Source organism: Microcaecilia unicolor, chromosome 2 (genome assembly GCF_901765095.1).
Source record: "Microcaecilia unicolor chromosome 2, aMicUni1.1, whole genome shotgun sequence".
NCBI classification, from domain to species: domain Eukaryota; kingdom Metazoa; phylum Chordata; class Amphibia; order Gymnophiona; family Siphonopidae; genus Microcaecilia; species Microcaecilia unicolor.
In genome coordinates, this window is record NC_044032.1 from 620,169,359 (window position 1) to 620,183,832 (window position 14,474).

Genomic DNA, 14,474 nt, shown 5'->3' on the forward strand with positions numbered 1-14,474 from the left:
GAAACAATTTTGTCAGCTGAAAAAGTGATCTAAATATCGAGGAACTTCATCAAGTTTCACACATGCAGAAAAAGGGCAATTCTGTAATTTAGGCAGCCATATTTAGACACCTCTGCATGCTTACAAGTACAGAACGCAAGCGTTTATGTAGGTAAGTGCACACATGCAAGAAAAGTGCCAGCAGGGCATCTAAGTTGGGGGTGATTAGCATAGCATGTAAATCAGGGGTGTAGCCAGACTTCGGCAGGAGGGGGGGTCCAGGGCTCGAGGTGAGGGGGCACATTTTAGTCCCCCCTGCCATTGCCGACACCCCCGCTGCCACCACCACCATCACCAACAACAACTTTAAACCCCCCCTGCCGACGACCCTCTCGACCCCCTCCCACCGCCAACCCTCCCCCGCCATCGCCGTCTGTTACCTTTGCTGGCGGGGGACCCCAACCCCCGCCAGCTGAGGTCCTCTTCTTCCTTCATTCTGTTTCTGAGTCTGACGTCAGACTCACAGAAACAGAACGAAGCCTTGCGATCTGCAGCCTACCTTTGTTTTCCAAAAGGCGATGGTGGCAGCGATTCCTGTAGACTGCCCTGCCACCAGCACTGGCTTCTTCTCTGTACTGCGGCCTGCCTCTAGGAAACAGGAAGTTACATCAGAGAGGTGGGCCGCAGTAGAGAGAAGAGGCTGGTGCAGGCAGCAGGGCAGCCTATGGGAATCACTGCCATCACCGACTTTTAGTAAACAAAGGAAGGCTCGGGGAAGGGGGCTGAAGAAGGAAGGGGGAAGAAGCCAGACTGTGGCCGGAGCGGGAAGATATGCCGCTCCATGAAGAGTGCTGCATGAGGATCCTGTCTCAGTTGGCCTAATGGTAGGGCCACCGCTGTGTAGGCAGATGCATGCACACATTCCAATTGGTGCCAATTCACATCAATAATTGGTCATCAGTGCCGAATTATTGAATGCTAATGGATTGTTAACCAATTAAGTTGTGTGCACATCTCTGGATCGCTCCCAAATTTGGGCGATCTTTATAGAATCCGGGGGGGGGGGGGGAACATATGGGGACAGACTTAAAGATCTCACTATGTATACTGTACAGGAAAAGTGGAAGAGGGGAGATATGATGGAGACATTTAAAATTTTCCGTGGCATAGATGTGAACCTGATGGATCCTGCATGCGATTATACATCCTTATTCATTACTTACCTGCTTCAGATGTTCACTGAGAGATATTCTTAAACTTCCCTCTCTCATTTTCAGCATCTCAATAGTCATTAAGGAATAAAAAATTGCCGTACAGATCAGGGGGACACAGAAATAAAAGCCAAACAGCCACCAGTCCTTAGCGTCTCTATAAAACTGAAAAAGGAGAAAAACACCCCCATGAGCAATACTGGAGGGCTACTTCTTTTTTTTAACATTTGTGTTTCCCTACTCCTACTGCCTCGGAATCAGCTGTCACCCCCCCCCCCCCGCGCTATGGCCCCCTCGAAACCCCCCCCCTCCCGCGAACCTGTCGATCCCTCCCCCCCGCCGGAACGCCGAAAACTGCCGCCGCCGTTGTTGTGCTACCTTCCCTTCCCGTAGGTTGTTCAATCATCTTCTTAGAAAGTTTAACTCCGTGCGTCTGACGTCATTATATTGCATGACCATAGTGCATGTTTCTGCATCACCTTCGTTATTAAGTTCTATAAGGGAGCCTCCCCATAACATGAAGACGTCATCAATGTAACGCCACCATGTGATGATTGCTTGAGAGAATTTGAGAAAGAATGGATTGACCATTCTCCTTTCTCTCAAGCAATCATCACATGGTGGCGTTACATTGATGACGTCTTCATGTTATGGGGAGGCTCCCTTATAGAACTTAATAACTTCATGATTTGGCTCAACAGTTGTAGTGACAACATCCAATTTACAGAACAACATTCTACTGAATCTATTCATTATTTAGATGTGGAAGTGAGTCTAATCGGTGACCAATTTATTACGAAGGTCTATAAGAAAAATACTGACAGAAATACATTCCTCCACTATTCGAGCTGTCATCCAACACATTTAAAAAACAGTTTACCTTTCTCTCAAATGTTAAGATTACGACGCATTTGCACTGATCTCTCCACTTTCAAACAACAAGCAAAAACATTAATGAATGACCTAACCGATAGAGGTTATTCTAAATTTATACTTCAAAAAGCGTATAAGAGAGCGAAATTTAACAGCAGAGATTTGCTTTTGACCCCTACTATTTCAAACACAGATGATGCAGAAACATGCACTATGGTCATGCAATATAATGAAGACAGCCCTGCTTTATCTAAATTAATTAAAAACAGATGGGACATTGTAAAATCTATGCCTTCTTTTAGCAACACCAGTTTACGAATTGCTTATGCCAGATGCAGCAATATTAAAGAAATTATCAGTCCCGCAGACCTTAGACCTGCGAGCAGAAAAGATACCACACGATTGAAGGGCCACTTCAAATGTGGCCTCTGCCCCATCTGTTCGATTACTAAACAAATTAAACAGATATACATTCCAAAGACTAATAAACATCATGTTCTCCGTAGTTTCACTAATTGTCTATCAAACTATGTTGTTTACGTGATAAGTTGCCCTTGCAATAAATCATACGTTGGGATGACCACCAGAACGTTAAAAGTAAGACTACTTGAACATCACTCTAACATTCGCAGACAAGTCCTTAAGGAGCCTCTGGTGCAACATTGTATGGATAACAACCATAGATTTGAAGATCTTCAATGTTATGCGATTGACAGAATCAATGCATCTAATAGAGGAGGTGACCGCAAATTGGCACTACAGAGAAGAGAGGCTCAGTGGATTTTTGATCTAAATTCATTAGAACCCAACGGCCTTAATAACTCAATAGATTGGCACGTTTTTTACTAAATTAGCATAAGCCAATTGAGTTTGATCTCTATAAATGTCATATGACAGGATGATGACGCTGAGACGCCATTTTGCTAAAGCTGGCGCTCCGTTTAGCTGTAAGCTGTACCAAATGTTTCTGTTCTTGTGCGCTTACATATAATCTAAAGTCCTCGTCTGTTGAAGTAATAACTTTATTCTTTTACAGAATTACAGCACTGCGCTAGCATTGCGCCCTACACTCTACCCCTGAGGAAGCTCTGTTGAAAGAGTGAAACGGCAGTGGCCCCCGTTGGGAAATTAAGATAAGAGAGTGTTTAATTCATTTTTCAACCATTAACGCTGTAATTTAAAAACACAGTTATTTAAGATAGTGTTTCATCAAAACTACGCTGTTATTTAAAAACACAGTCGTTTAGGACAATACTTTGTTAAAGTGGAGTTTTTTCACCCGATGATAGAACTTGGGCGAGTGTTACTTATAACAACAGTAACTCCGCTCCAAAACCTGCGACTGCTAGTCCCAGGTTTTTGAGGGTTTTTCTCCACCTGTTGAGCACATATCTTTATAAACTTGAGTTTTAGAGTCACATTATATTTTAGTAACACTTTACGAATTACAGACTCTAAACAACACTGCAATCAGTTTTTTCGAGGAGGAGAAGTACATTTACTAGTTATGCAGGAAACTAGTGTTTGAAGGAAAAATACAAGTAAATTGGAAACATAATAGCAAAGGTATTTTATAAACTAAGAATTGTACGGCATATTAGATTGCTGGTTTCTGTTGAAACCTTTCGTAAAATTGTTCAGTCTGTAGTTTGTCCACTGTTAGATCACTGTAATGGTTTGCTAATGGGGATTACTGGTAACATGCTTAAGGCCAGTGGCGTACCAAGGGGGGGGGGCGGTGGGGGTGGTCTGCCCCGGGTGCACGCTGCTGGGGGGTGCCGCGGCGCGCGCCTGCTGCGAGAGTTCGCTAACTTCTCTCGTTCGCTGCAGCTCCCTCTGCCCCGGAACAGGTCCTGTTCCGGGGCAGAGGGAGCTGCAGCGAATGAGCAAAGTTAGTAAACTCGCAGCACCCTCCCAGCGGCATGCACCCGGGGGGCTCTTTCGCGGGGGGGTCTTTCGCCGGGGTGGGGGTCCGCACTGCATCGGGGGGGGGGAGGCGGGGCGCCGCCCCAGGTGTCCGCCCCCCTAGGAACGCCACTGCTTAAGGCGCTACAAGGATTTCAGAACGCTATAGCCCGAGTGATTAAAGGAGGTCCTCGTTATGATCATGTTACTCTGATTTTGAAATCACTGCATTGACTTCTTGTAAAATTTCGCATTGAAGTTAAAATTTTATTGCCAGTTTTCAAAATATTGAATGGTAATATTTCACCAACTCTTAGTGCCACTCTAAGGTGTTATCAACCTACTCGCTCTCTGAGATAATCTCAGAAACAGCTACTTGACGTGCCTTCATTTCCTCAAGTTTATTTAGAAGAATGCAGATCATCTATTTTCTACATCAAAAGTCCGAAATTATGGAATGTTTTGCCCATTGAACTTCGTTCAGTACAAAATATGGACCAGTTTACAAAAGCATTGAAAACTCATTTATTTCTTCAAGCTTTTGGTTCCTCTGATGTATAAATTATTTTAATACCATGTACATTTTAATCTGCTGTATTTTTTGAATTGTAGAGTTTTTATTGTATAGTTTGTTGTGTAAAGAAATAATTTTTATTGTCTTGTTTTTTAAAAATTTTGTATGTGATTTGTTCCCAGCTTAGACTTTTAAAGATATAGTGGGTTATAAATAAAGTTTTATTATTATTATTATTATTATTATTATTAAATGTTGGCACACTATTATGTCCTGGCGAGATTTCAGTTCACATTTTGGGAGAGGTTTGATACAGTGGTGACGTAAGGGAAATCACACCCAGGGTGGGTGGTCTGCCCCCCACCACCCCCTTACTATGCTACTGCTGCGGTGCATCCATACAGTCTCACCATCCCCTTACCTGCTGCTGCCATCGGATCAAGGATGCAGGGGCGATGGTCTTCATCAGAAGGCAGTGCGGCACCTCCCAGCCGTGTGCATATCCCGCCTTTCACAGAAATAGGAAGTCTGTATCTTAGGGGGGCAGGATGCTGCACAGTCATCAGCACACATGTGGCTGGGAGGTCCCATGCTGACTTCTGATAATGACAGGTCCCTGAGGGGGCAGGATGCACGCTGCAGCAGCAGTTGAGGTTGGACAGAGCGCACCCTGTGTCTGGTGGTCATCATTAAAACCGGCACTTATGTGTGTCGGCCGGTCAGCGCCCCTGCTAAGATAGCACCTAGGGTGGTCTGCCCCCACCCCCTTACTACACTACCAAGCGGCGATAAAAGGACTCCTGCGGTGGCATTGGCGTGCGGGGTTTGCCGTGCATTGAGGCCTCCTTTTACCACTGTTGATAAAAGGACTTAAGAAAAACTGGAAATGGCAGTGTAGTACTTGCTGTACAGCCATTTCCAGGAGAATCCCAGCCCTTCTTCCCCTGGTGGAACGGGTTCGACCGCTTGGGCCTGTAGAAGGGCGGAGAGTTCCTCTGCAAGTACAAGTTTGTGCTGGGAACTGTAAGAATGAGCTCCTGGTAGGCAATTTTGAGGTCTGGATTCCAGATTGAGGGTGTATCCTGAGCGGACTATTTGAAGAACCCAGCGGTATCTGCGCAGCCCCCAGTGCTAAAAAATTAAAAATAATTTTTGGGGCATTGGAAATGCCGAGCAGTGGGAGTTGGCGCTACCTCCGGGCTCCCGCTGTAGCCCAGCGGAAGGGCCGAATTGCCCTTCACCAAGCCTGCGGTAGCTGTTCCATGGCTTGTTAAAAGGGCCCCAGAGTGACCTTAGGCCCTCATAATGTGTATTACGTGCTGTTCAAGATTCTCTTCCCCCTTTGGAGTTGAGGAGAAATGTTGACATACTTCACTAGATTTCAACATCAAGTTGAAAAGCTGAACTTTAAAACTCAGCCAAAAAAATAGAAATCAAATTGACACGTAAATGCTTCCTGTCCGTAAATAAGGCATTAAAGCACAAGTGTATGAAAAGGACCTTTCTTTCTCATAACCTATCTCCTGTCCCCTTAGCTTGTTTACTCTGGGAGGACAGTCCCGTTTACGAGATCGTATGTTCCCAAAATGAAAGATTTGAGATGCCACCAACAGGGGTTTAGAGGATTTCTGAAAATAAACAAGAAGAAAGGTTTCCAGAGTTTGACTAATAACATTTATGTGCAACTATTTGCTTTGGAATGAGGAACCAGTCTAGCATACACCAGAGATGTTCTCTGAGACTATAAGATTATGTTTACGCAACTTTTTTTTTTGGCAAACTGTCTGATGTCCGGGAATGTTTTGTGATTGGAAATTGGCATTTCAAGAAACTGCAATGAAGCTATAAAAGCATGAGAAAAGAATGGTTTGCAAAATTTTCAGTATGGCAACATAGCATTAGTGGCTGATTGTGGAAAGTAAAAGGATGGGAAAACCAGAAAAATGAATATTTTTAAGGAATAATTTTTTGTTGTTTTTGTTACATTTGTACCCACGCTTTCCCACTCATGGCAGGCTCAGTGCGGCTTACATGGGGCAATGGAGGGTTAAGTGACTTGGGTTAATCTAAACTGAAAACTGTATTTTCCCAGTATTTTCATCTGGCTAAACTCTTTCGTGATCTGCATTGAACCATTTACTTGGAATCCACTCTGCAGCCCCCCATTACCTCTCTGCTCTCATCTCTCCCTACATCCCTCCCCGTGAACTCCGCTCACTGGACAAATCTCTCTTGTCGTCCCCCTTCACCTCCACTGCTAACTCCAGGCTTCATTCTTTTTCTCTCACAGCACCTTATGCCTGGAATAGACTTCCTGGACCTATACGTCTAGCTCCATCTCTACCTGTTTTCAAATCTATGCTGAAAACCCACCTTTTCACTGCTGCTTTTTAGCTCCCATTACTTCCCTCACCCGTAACTGTCTTCTCTGTCTGTATTATTTAGATTGTAAGCTCTTTGAGCAGGGACTGTCTCTTTGTGTCAGGTGTTCAGCGCTGCGTGCGTCTGGTAGCGCTATACAAATGCTAATAATAATATTAGTGCAATTCCATTCAATTCAATAATTGGGCTATACTGGGACATCAAGCCCAGTAGCCTGTCTCCAACAGTGGCCAATCCAGATCCCAGAACACAAACAGATTTTATGCTGCTTATCCTAGAAATAAGCAGTGGATTTTCTCAAGCCCATATTAATAATAGCTTATGAACTTTTCTTTTAAGAAACTATCCAAGTGCCATTGGTCATTAGACTGACACTGTTATTTGTCTCTATAGTTACCTAAACAGAGAAAGAAAAGGGATACAAGATGAAATCTCATGATATTTTGGTAATGAGTATATTTAAAGATACTGCAGGGTGAATAGTAATTAAGGACAATTCTATAAAGGGGGACCACCAAGATGGGGGCTATTTCAGCCTATTCTATGAAGGAACATAGATGTCTAGTTTCCATTACAGAATACTAGCGTAGGAAGACCTATGGAGCAGATTCTATATATGGCGCCTAGAAAAACGGCACGGAAAACATTTCCACCTAAGCGTATTCTACAAGTGGCGCCTATATTTAGACACAGTAAATAGAATGTGCTTAGTTGATATTCTAGCGCCTAAAACTACGCACCTCCATTTACACCAATGAAAAAGTGGCGTAAATCCCGGTGCGTAGATTTAGGTGCAGAGGGCCATATCCTATAACAATGTGTGTAAATTTTGGTAAGCCCATGAAATGCCCATTTCCCCACCCATAACCATGCCCCCTTTTGCCCATCAGTCTTGTTTTTGCAGGTAGCAATAAGCACTTGATCCATCTGGACTCTTACTGGACCAAGGCCGGCCTCTTCACTACGCTGATCACAGTAAACACACCCTTCAGTCTCCATTCTATTCCTCACTCCTACTGAAACTACTGTATAACAATTCCAATGCAACAAGATCTCCAATCAGGTCGTTGCTGACTCTTTCTCTCAAGCCTTAAGACTCTCTTGGACATTAGAGACCCACTTCCTTCTGCCTAAGAGCTTCTCCTGCACCCCAGCACACCTCAGGAAGGGTGGAGAAAAAAAGCTAGAGAGCACACCTTATATTTGAATTTTGTTAATACACTGCTACCTGACCCCTCCCTATAAAGAGTGTCATCACCTTTTCACCTTCCACTTTGACGTGACCACTTTCAGAGCCCATGGAAACTCCAAAGTCACTAGCAAAGGGGAATTTTTCGACTCCGTTAATATTTAAACAGATTTTAAATATTTTTTTTTCTTTTTGCAAGAATTCCCAGTGAAATTACAGCGATGCTATCGTACATCGGCACAGGAGGAATTGTTAAAGCTCACCGCATGCCATTCCTTAGTGCCTCATGATGTTCTGGGTAAGGGTGTATGATAATGTTGGAGAAATAAAAAAAAATTGAGCTAAAATGTTGTGTGTTTTTTCTGGTCGATGGGAAACTCACTTTGATTGAGTGCAACCATCTTCGTGTTTGCCAGGGCAGTCTGATGCCATTAGTTGGAAATTGCCGCATTCCGCTGGGACAGCTGTCGCTTCAGTAATGCCAAGCTAAAGCATACTGCTAACCAGAAACAGACCTGAGGCTCAGGCTGTGTAATGTGCAACCTGATCCATATGTTACGCTTTTGCTCTGCCATCTGAACACCTAGCTGGGTTGACTGAAGAGAAAGGGGAATAGAACTGCCTTTGTTTTCTCAATAGGTCCATATGGAAATAGTTTTCCAGAGGAAATATGCATGAAAAAAAAAAAGTTTCCTCAACCTCCCAGGGCAAATTTTTCAAAGGATCTCTTTTTCAAAGAGGTCTACAGGCTTCTTTGAATAATAATGAAAAAAGCAGTCCTTGGAAGTATTACATTTCTGTGGACTGAACTGCACAAAGTGGCTGGTTAATAGCCTGCGGTGGTTAGTGGTTTTTTTTTTTAATGCCTACTACCGTGGGCCAGTGTTTCCTCTAACTGCATGCAAATCTCTCTCATGAATATTCATTGTGGGTATCCTGGAAACCTGACTGGCTGGGGTGCCTCCAGGACCAGGTTTAAGAATCCTGCGCCAGAGTCCTCCACCAACATTCCTGCCAGTGGGGGGTGCTGTTTCACTATCACAGTTTCAATAGAGACAGGCATGTTCTGCAGTAATCCTGGGAACCTGCCTGTCTCTAGCAATGGAAATCAAGATATTGAAGCATCGCTCCCTACAGGCATGAATGCGGTTGGAGGATTCCTGCAGAGCTTGAATTGCCGTGGGCTGATTTAGAATTGGATATTCAACGCTAGGCCATACCTGGATACAGGCAATGAATATCAAGCTCATTGGCAGCTGCCAAAAATTATCCGGGTACCGCCAATATCCAACACCAGCACTGCGGATAGTTGGCCGGGCAAGTTAGGACAGCCTTTAATCCAGTAGAACAGGCACTGAATGTTAGTAGTGCATGGATAGCATCTGGCTCTGCCTTAGCTCCACCCCTGTAATGCCCTGGCACTACCTGGATAACGCCGAGGTAATCAGATCTGAGATTCAGCAGCATTCTACGATTAATTGCCGCTGAAAATCAGCCCAGGACACGGTCAGCATGAGTTAATTCAGTAGGAGCCGCTCTTAAACGATTAACTCAGGCTGAATATTGACTCCCGAACTTTTAATATTTGGATTTTTTTTTTTTTTTTTGCAAATACTACGGAAAATAGTGACTTTAACAAAAAAGTTTGTGTCTATTTAAGTCTAAAGTTAATGAAGCAATGGGAAATTGGAAAATTGCTACACCTTCATTTTCTGTAAGTGTAAAAACATCTCCAACAGAAATTAATTATAAACATTTCTCTAGCTGCCTAGTTTTCCTGCTGAAATCACAGTTTTACCCTTTGGATTACTATTGAATGGCAATGAAATATTCAGCTGACAGGTTTCCTCTGACTGTGCCGTGACATTATCAGGAAGTTCCCAGTCCACAGTCTAGTGATGTCATGACCCAGAGCAGAGCAGGACTTTCATAAGCCATCTTCCTGGTTCAGCAGAAAGGTTTTGGTGTCTAGCCAAAACTACTCATAAGAACATGTGAATAGCCATACTGGGTCAGACCAGTGGTCCATTCAGCCCAGTATCCTCTGTCCAACAGTGGCCAAGCCAGGTCACAAGTGCCTGGCAGAAATCCAAATAGTGACAACATCCCCAGGGCAAGCAGTGGCTTCCCCATGTCTATCACAATAGCAGACTACAGACTTTTCCTCTATGAACTCGTCCAAACCTTTTTTAAACCCGGATATGCTAACTGCTGTTACCACATCCACTGGCAAAGAGTTCCAGAGCTTAACTATTCATTGAGTGAAAAAATATTTCCTCCTTTTTGTTTTAAAAATATTTCCATGTAAGTTCATTGAGTATCCCCTAGTCTTTGTACTTTTTGAAAAAGTAAAAAAAAAAACCTGATTCACTTTTACCTGTTCTACACTATTCAGGATTTTATAGACCTCAATCATATCCTCCCTCGGTCGTCTCTTTTCCAAGCTGAAGAGCCCTAACCTCTTTAGTTTTCCCTCATATGAGAGGAGTTCATCTCCTTTATCATTTTGGTCACTCTTCTTTAAACTGTATCTTTTTTGAGATACAGTGACCAGAAATGAATGCAATACTCAAGGTGAGGTTGCACCATGGAGCAATACAGAGGCATTATGTATTCATGGTTTTATTTACCATCCCTTTCCTAATAATTCCTAGCATCCTATTTGCTTTTTTGGCTGCCACCACACACTGGGCAGAAGATTTCAGTGTATTGTCTATAATGACACCTAGATCTTTTTCTTGGGTGCTGACTCCCAAGGTGGATCCTAGCATCAGGTAACGAGAATTTGGATTATTCCTCCCAAAGTGCCTCACTTTGCATTTGTCCACATTAAATTTCATCTGCCATTTGGATGCCCAGTCTTCCAGTTTCCTAAGGTCTTCCTGCAAGTTTTCACAGTCCGCATGTGTTTGAACCAACTTTGAATACGTAATCACTTCACATGTCATTCTGATTTCCAGATCATTTATAATATGTTAAATATAAATACATAAATAATGCCACACTGGGAAAAGACCAAGGGTCCATCGAGCCCAGCATCCTGTCCACGACAGCGGCCAATCCAGGCCAAGGGCACCTGGCGAGCTTCCCAATCGTACTAACATTCTATACATGTTATTCCTGGAATTGTGGATTTTTCCCAAGTCCATTTAGTAGCGGTTTATGGACTTGTCCTTTAGGAAACCGTCTAACCCCTTTTTAAACTCTGCCAAGCTAACCGCCTTCACCATGTTCTCCGGCAACAAATTCCAGAGTTTAATTACGCGTTGAGTGAAGAAACATTTTCTCCGGTTTGTTTTAAATTTACTACTGGTAAATAGCACTGGTCCCAGCACAGATCCCTGCAGCACTCCATTATTCACCCTCCTCCATTGAGAAAAAAAATGGCCATTTAACCATACCCTCTGTTTTCTGCTCTGCTGCCTCCCTTGCCTGCTTCCTTGAGCATTCAGTTTGAGATACTGCAATCGGGACCCATATGGTTTACGGATGGCTCCCACCAAAACGGCAAGGTTGGTTTTGCTGCAGTGCGTTACACTCCTGAGGAAACACCCATTGAAATCATTCAGTATCGACTTCCTGATTCCTACACTGCCTAGACTGTTGAATTAGCCGCTGTGTTGTTTGTCTTGCCGTTTGAAGCATTGCAGGAGGATGTGTCTATAGTTACGGACTCTAGTTATGTGTTCTCCTCACTACACTCTCACATCCAAAAATGGAATCAGAGGAGTATGATTTCCTCTACTGGTCATCCCTTGACCCATATTACTTTGTGGAATAAAGTGTTTGAGGCGTTACAAGAATGCCATAACAAAAAGTTACGTGCAGCCATTAAATGTATTAAAGCCCATCAGGAAACAGTGTTTTCCTTTGAAATTGATGGTAATCATATGGCAGATGACTTTGGTAAGGAAAGTCACTGATGCTCGTTGCGAGACTGTTTTCATGATCGCTGAAACTTCTAAAACGAGCCAATTAGCGCCAATAATTAGGTGCTAACAATCAATTATTGGTGTTAACTGGCAACAGTTTGGATTTGTGCCTGCATCTTGCTAAGTGCTATTCAATAAAGACCTGCGTGCAAATCTTACAGCGCGCAACTCAAAAGGGAGAGTGGCCATGGGGAGAAGCATGGGTAGGTCAAGGGCGTTTACTAAAGATGTGTGCAGTATTCCTGAATGCCAGGGATCCGCACCTAACATACGTGCCAGGATTTGCACCAGATTTCAGTTGGTGTAAATCCTCGCGTCCAAAGTTTGGCATAGAACCAGATCTAAGTGCTATTCCATAAATGAACGCAACTCGGAGTGCCACTTATAGAATAGCACTCCACACTCTGGGGTGCAAATCCAGCAATGGACCATCCTATGTCCGGGTTACCCCCCCCCCCCCCCTTACACGAAAGATCCTCAAAGTCTTCTGTATTTCATTTCTGATTTGACTCTTGGAAACAGGACAACTAGCAACCTCTGATTCTCTTTCAACTTTCCCAATATTCTTGTTCCATCATGCTTACATTTTTCCGTGTTCCTGAATTATTTTCTTAAAAAGGCTTTTTATATTGTATGTACTCTGCCACCTGCTCATTCTCTGGAACCTGCCACTTCCTGTCCAGTTTTTCTGCCTTATTTTGCCAGGTCATGCCTGACCTTATTAGTGTTGATAAGGCTTCCACCTTACCTTCTGATCATATACTGGCATTATTTTGTTCTTAATTATACTGACAAATTTCTCACATTCGTTTCACTTTAGCTCTTCCTTTTCCTTTGATATCTAAACTTTTTAAATCTGCTCTTAGCTATCCAGTTTTTAAAAAGTGGTCTCTGGATCCTTCTTGTACATCAAGTTATTGTCCCATCTTTCTTCTTCCTTTTTGCCCAGGGATTATAAATCACTCACTCACCATACAAGTACTCATAAGTACATAAGTATTGCCATACTGGGAAAGACCAAAGGTCCAACAAGCCCAGCATCCCGTTTCCAACAGTGGTCAATCCAGGTCACAAATACCTGGCAAGATCCCCAAAAAGTACCAAACATTCTATACTGCCCATCCCAGAAATAGTAGATTTTCCCCAAGTCCATTCAACAATGGTCCATGGACTTTTCCTGTAGGAAGCCATCCAAACCTTTTTTAAACTCCGCTAAGCTAACAAGTAACGCCAATAGCAAGAGAAGTTTTATGAAAAATAGGGATATTAAGAAAAAGCAATAAGAGAGAAGAAAATAAAATTATGGATCAAGCTAGAGAAGCCTAAAATACAAGGAACAAAGAGAAAGCCATGGCGGCCAATAGCTTTAACAGTGACCAAATGGTCGAGAATGTCAAGATGTCAAGGATAGACGAAGGGTTGCTATGTGGAAAAGGCCAAATTTAGTAGAATAAGAAGGTCAAAACCCCGATAGGATGGGGTTTATAGTATTGGTGTGGAAGAGGAACTGGAGTTCGTTGCCAGAGAATGTGGTAAAGGCTTCTCTAGCTTGGTCCATAATTTTGATTTTCTTCTCTCTTATTGCTTTTTCTTAATATCCCTATTTTTCATAAAACTTCTCTTGCTATTGGTGTTACTCAGGGCTCAGATTATGCCCAAGGCCTCGTACTGTGTGTTTTTATTTTTTTTTTTAGCTGCTCATACTACTGCTGTACTGATGATGCCTACATTTTCTTTCCCTTCTCCTGACCTATCTGCTCCTGCTTCCAATCAACTTTTCTCTTGTTTAACTGGAATTTTCTGCTGTAAACCCATGTACTTCCTGTTGCTGAATCTTAACAAAGAGCTGCTTTCTCTGATATTCCTTGGTTTTTCAGTGGCTTCATCTCTGTTAACCTTGTTTCGCTCTCCTCTAAATCACGGTTGACACTTGTCTTTTTCAACTGCTATATTCCTTAGAAATATCTTTCATATAATATATACCTCCATGAAGCTTGTTGTAGGGTTGAGCATGCAGGTATTATGTTTTTCTCCTCGGTACTCAAAAGACACCATTGTGAAGCCAATTGCTTCCGGAACAGCTAAGACAATGGAGAAAACCCATATGGCAATGATTTCAAGAGCAGTGATCAAGGGAATTCCAATTCCTTGTACACGGCTCCATGAAGCAACAGCTCGGTACCTGAAAGACAGAGAACAGTAAATTCAAAGTAGATCGTTTTGTTCTGTGCACAATTTATTATTCACAACGTACATTCAACATAAAGTGCCACAAAACTTGATCCTAATCTACAGTGCTTTGAAGAGGGACCACACAAGCTATTTCTCATTCATCCATTAAACGAAATCATTAGTCACTGCATTATACAGCTGTATGCGAACGTTTAGGCAGAAAACAAACTATGCATAGTTTTTTTTTTTTTTTTTAATACAGTGCATAATGAAATCTTGACACAGCTTGCAGCATGGGGGCATCTAAAATGGAGCAC

General features: G+C 42.9%; 1 protein-coding gene across 1 annotated transcript in view; it reads right to left on the reverse strand.

Moving 5' to 3' along the window:
• The window catches only part of EDNRA (endothelin receptor type A), a 132,530-nt gene that overhangs the window by 12,776 nt on the left and 105,280 nt on the right, over positions 1-14,474 (reverse strand). Inside the window, exons 4-5 of the mRNA XM_030191670.1 lie at positions 13,969-14,167; positions 1,203-1,355 (exon numbers count right to left, since the gene is read on the reverse strand). Of these exons, the coding sequence (XP_030047530.1) occupies positions 1,203-1,355; positions 13,969-14,167 (352 nt within the window). The remainder of the gene's footprint in view (positions 1-1,202; positions 1,356-13,968; positions 14,168-14,474) is intronic.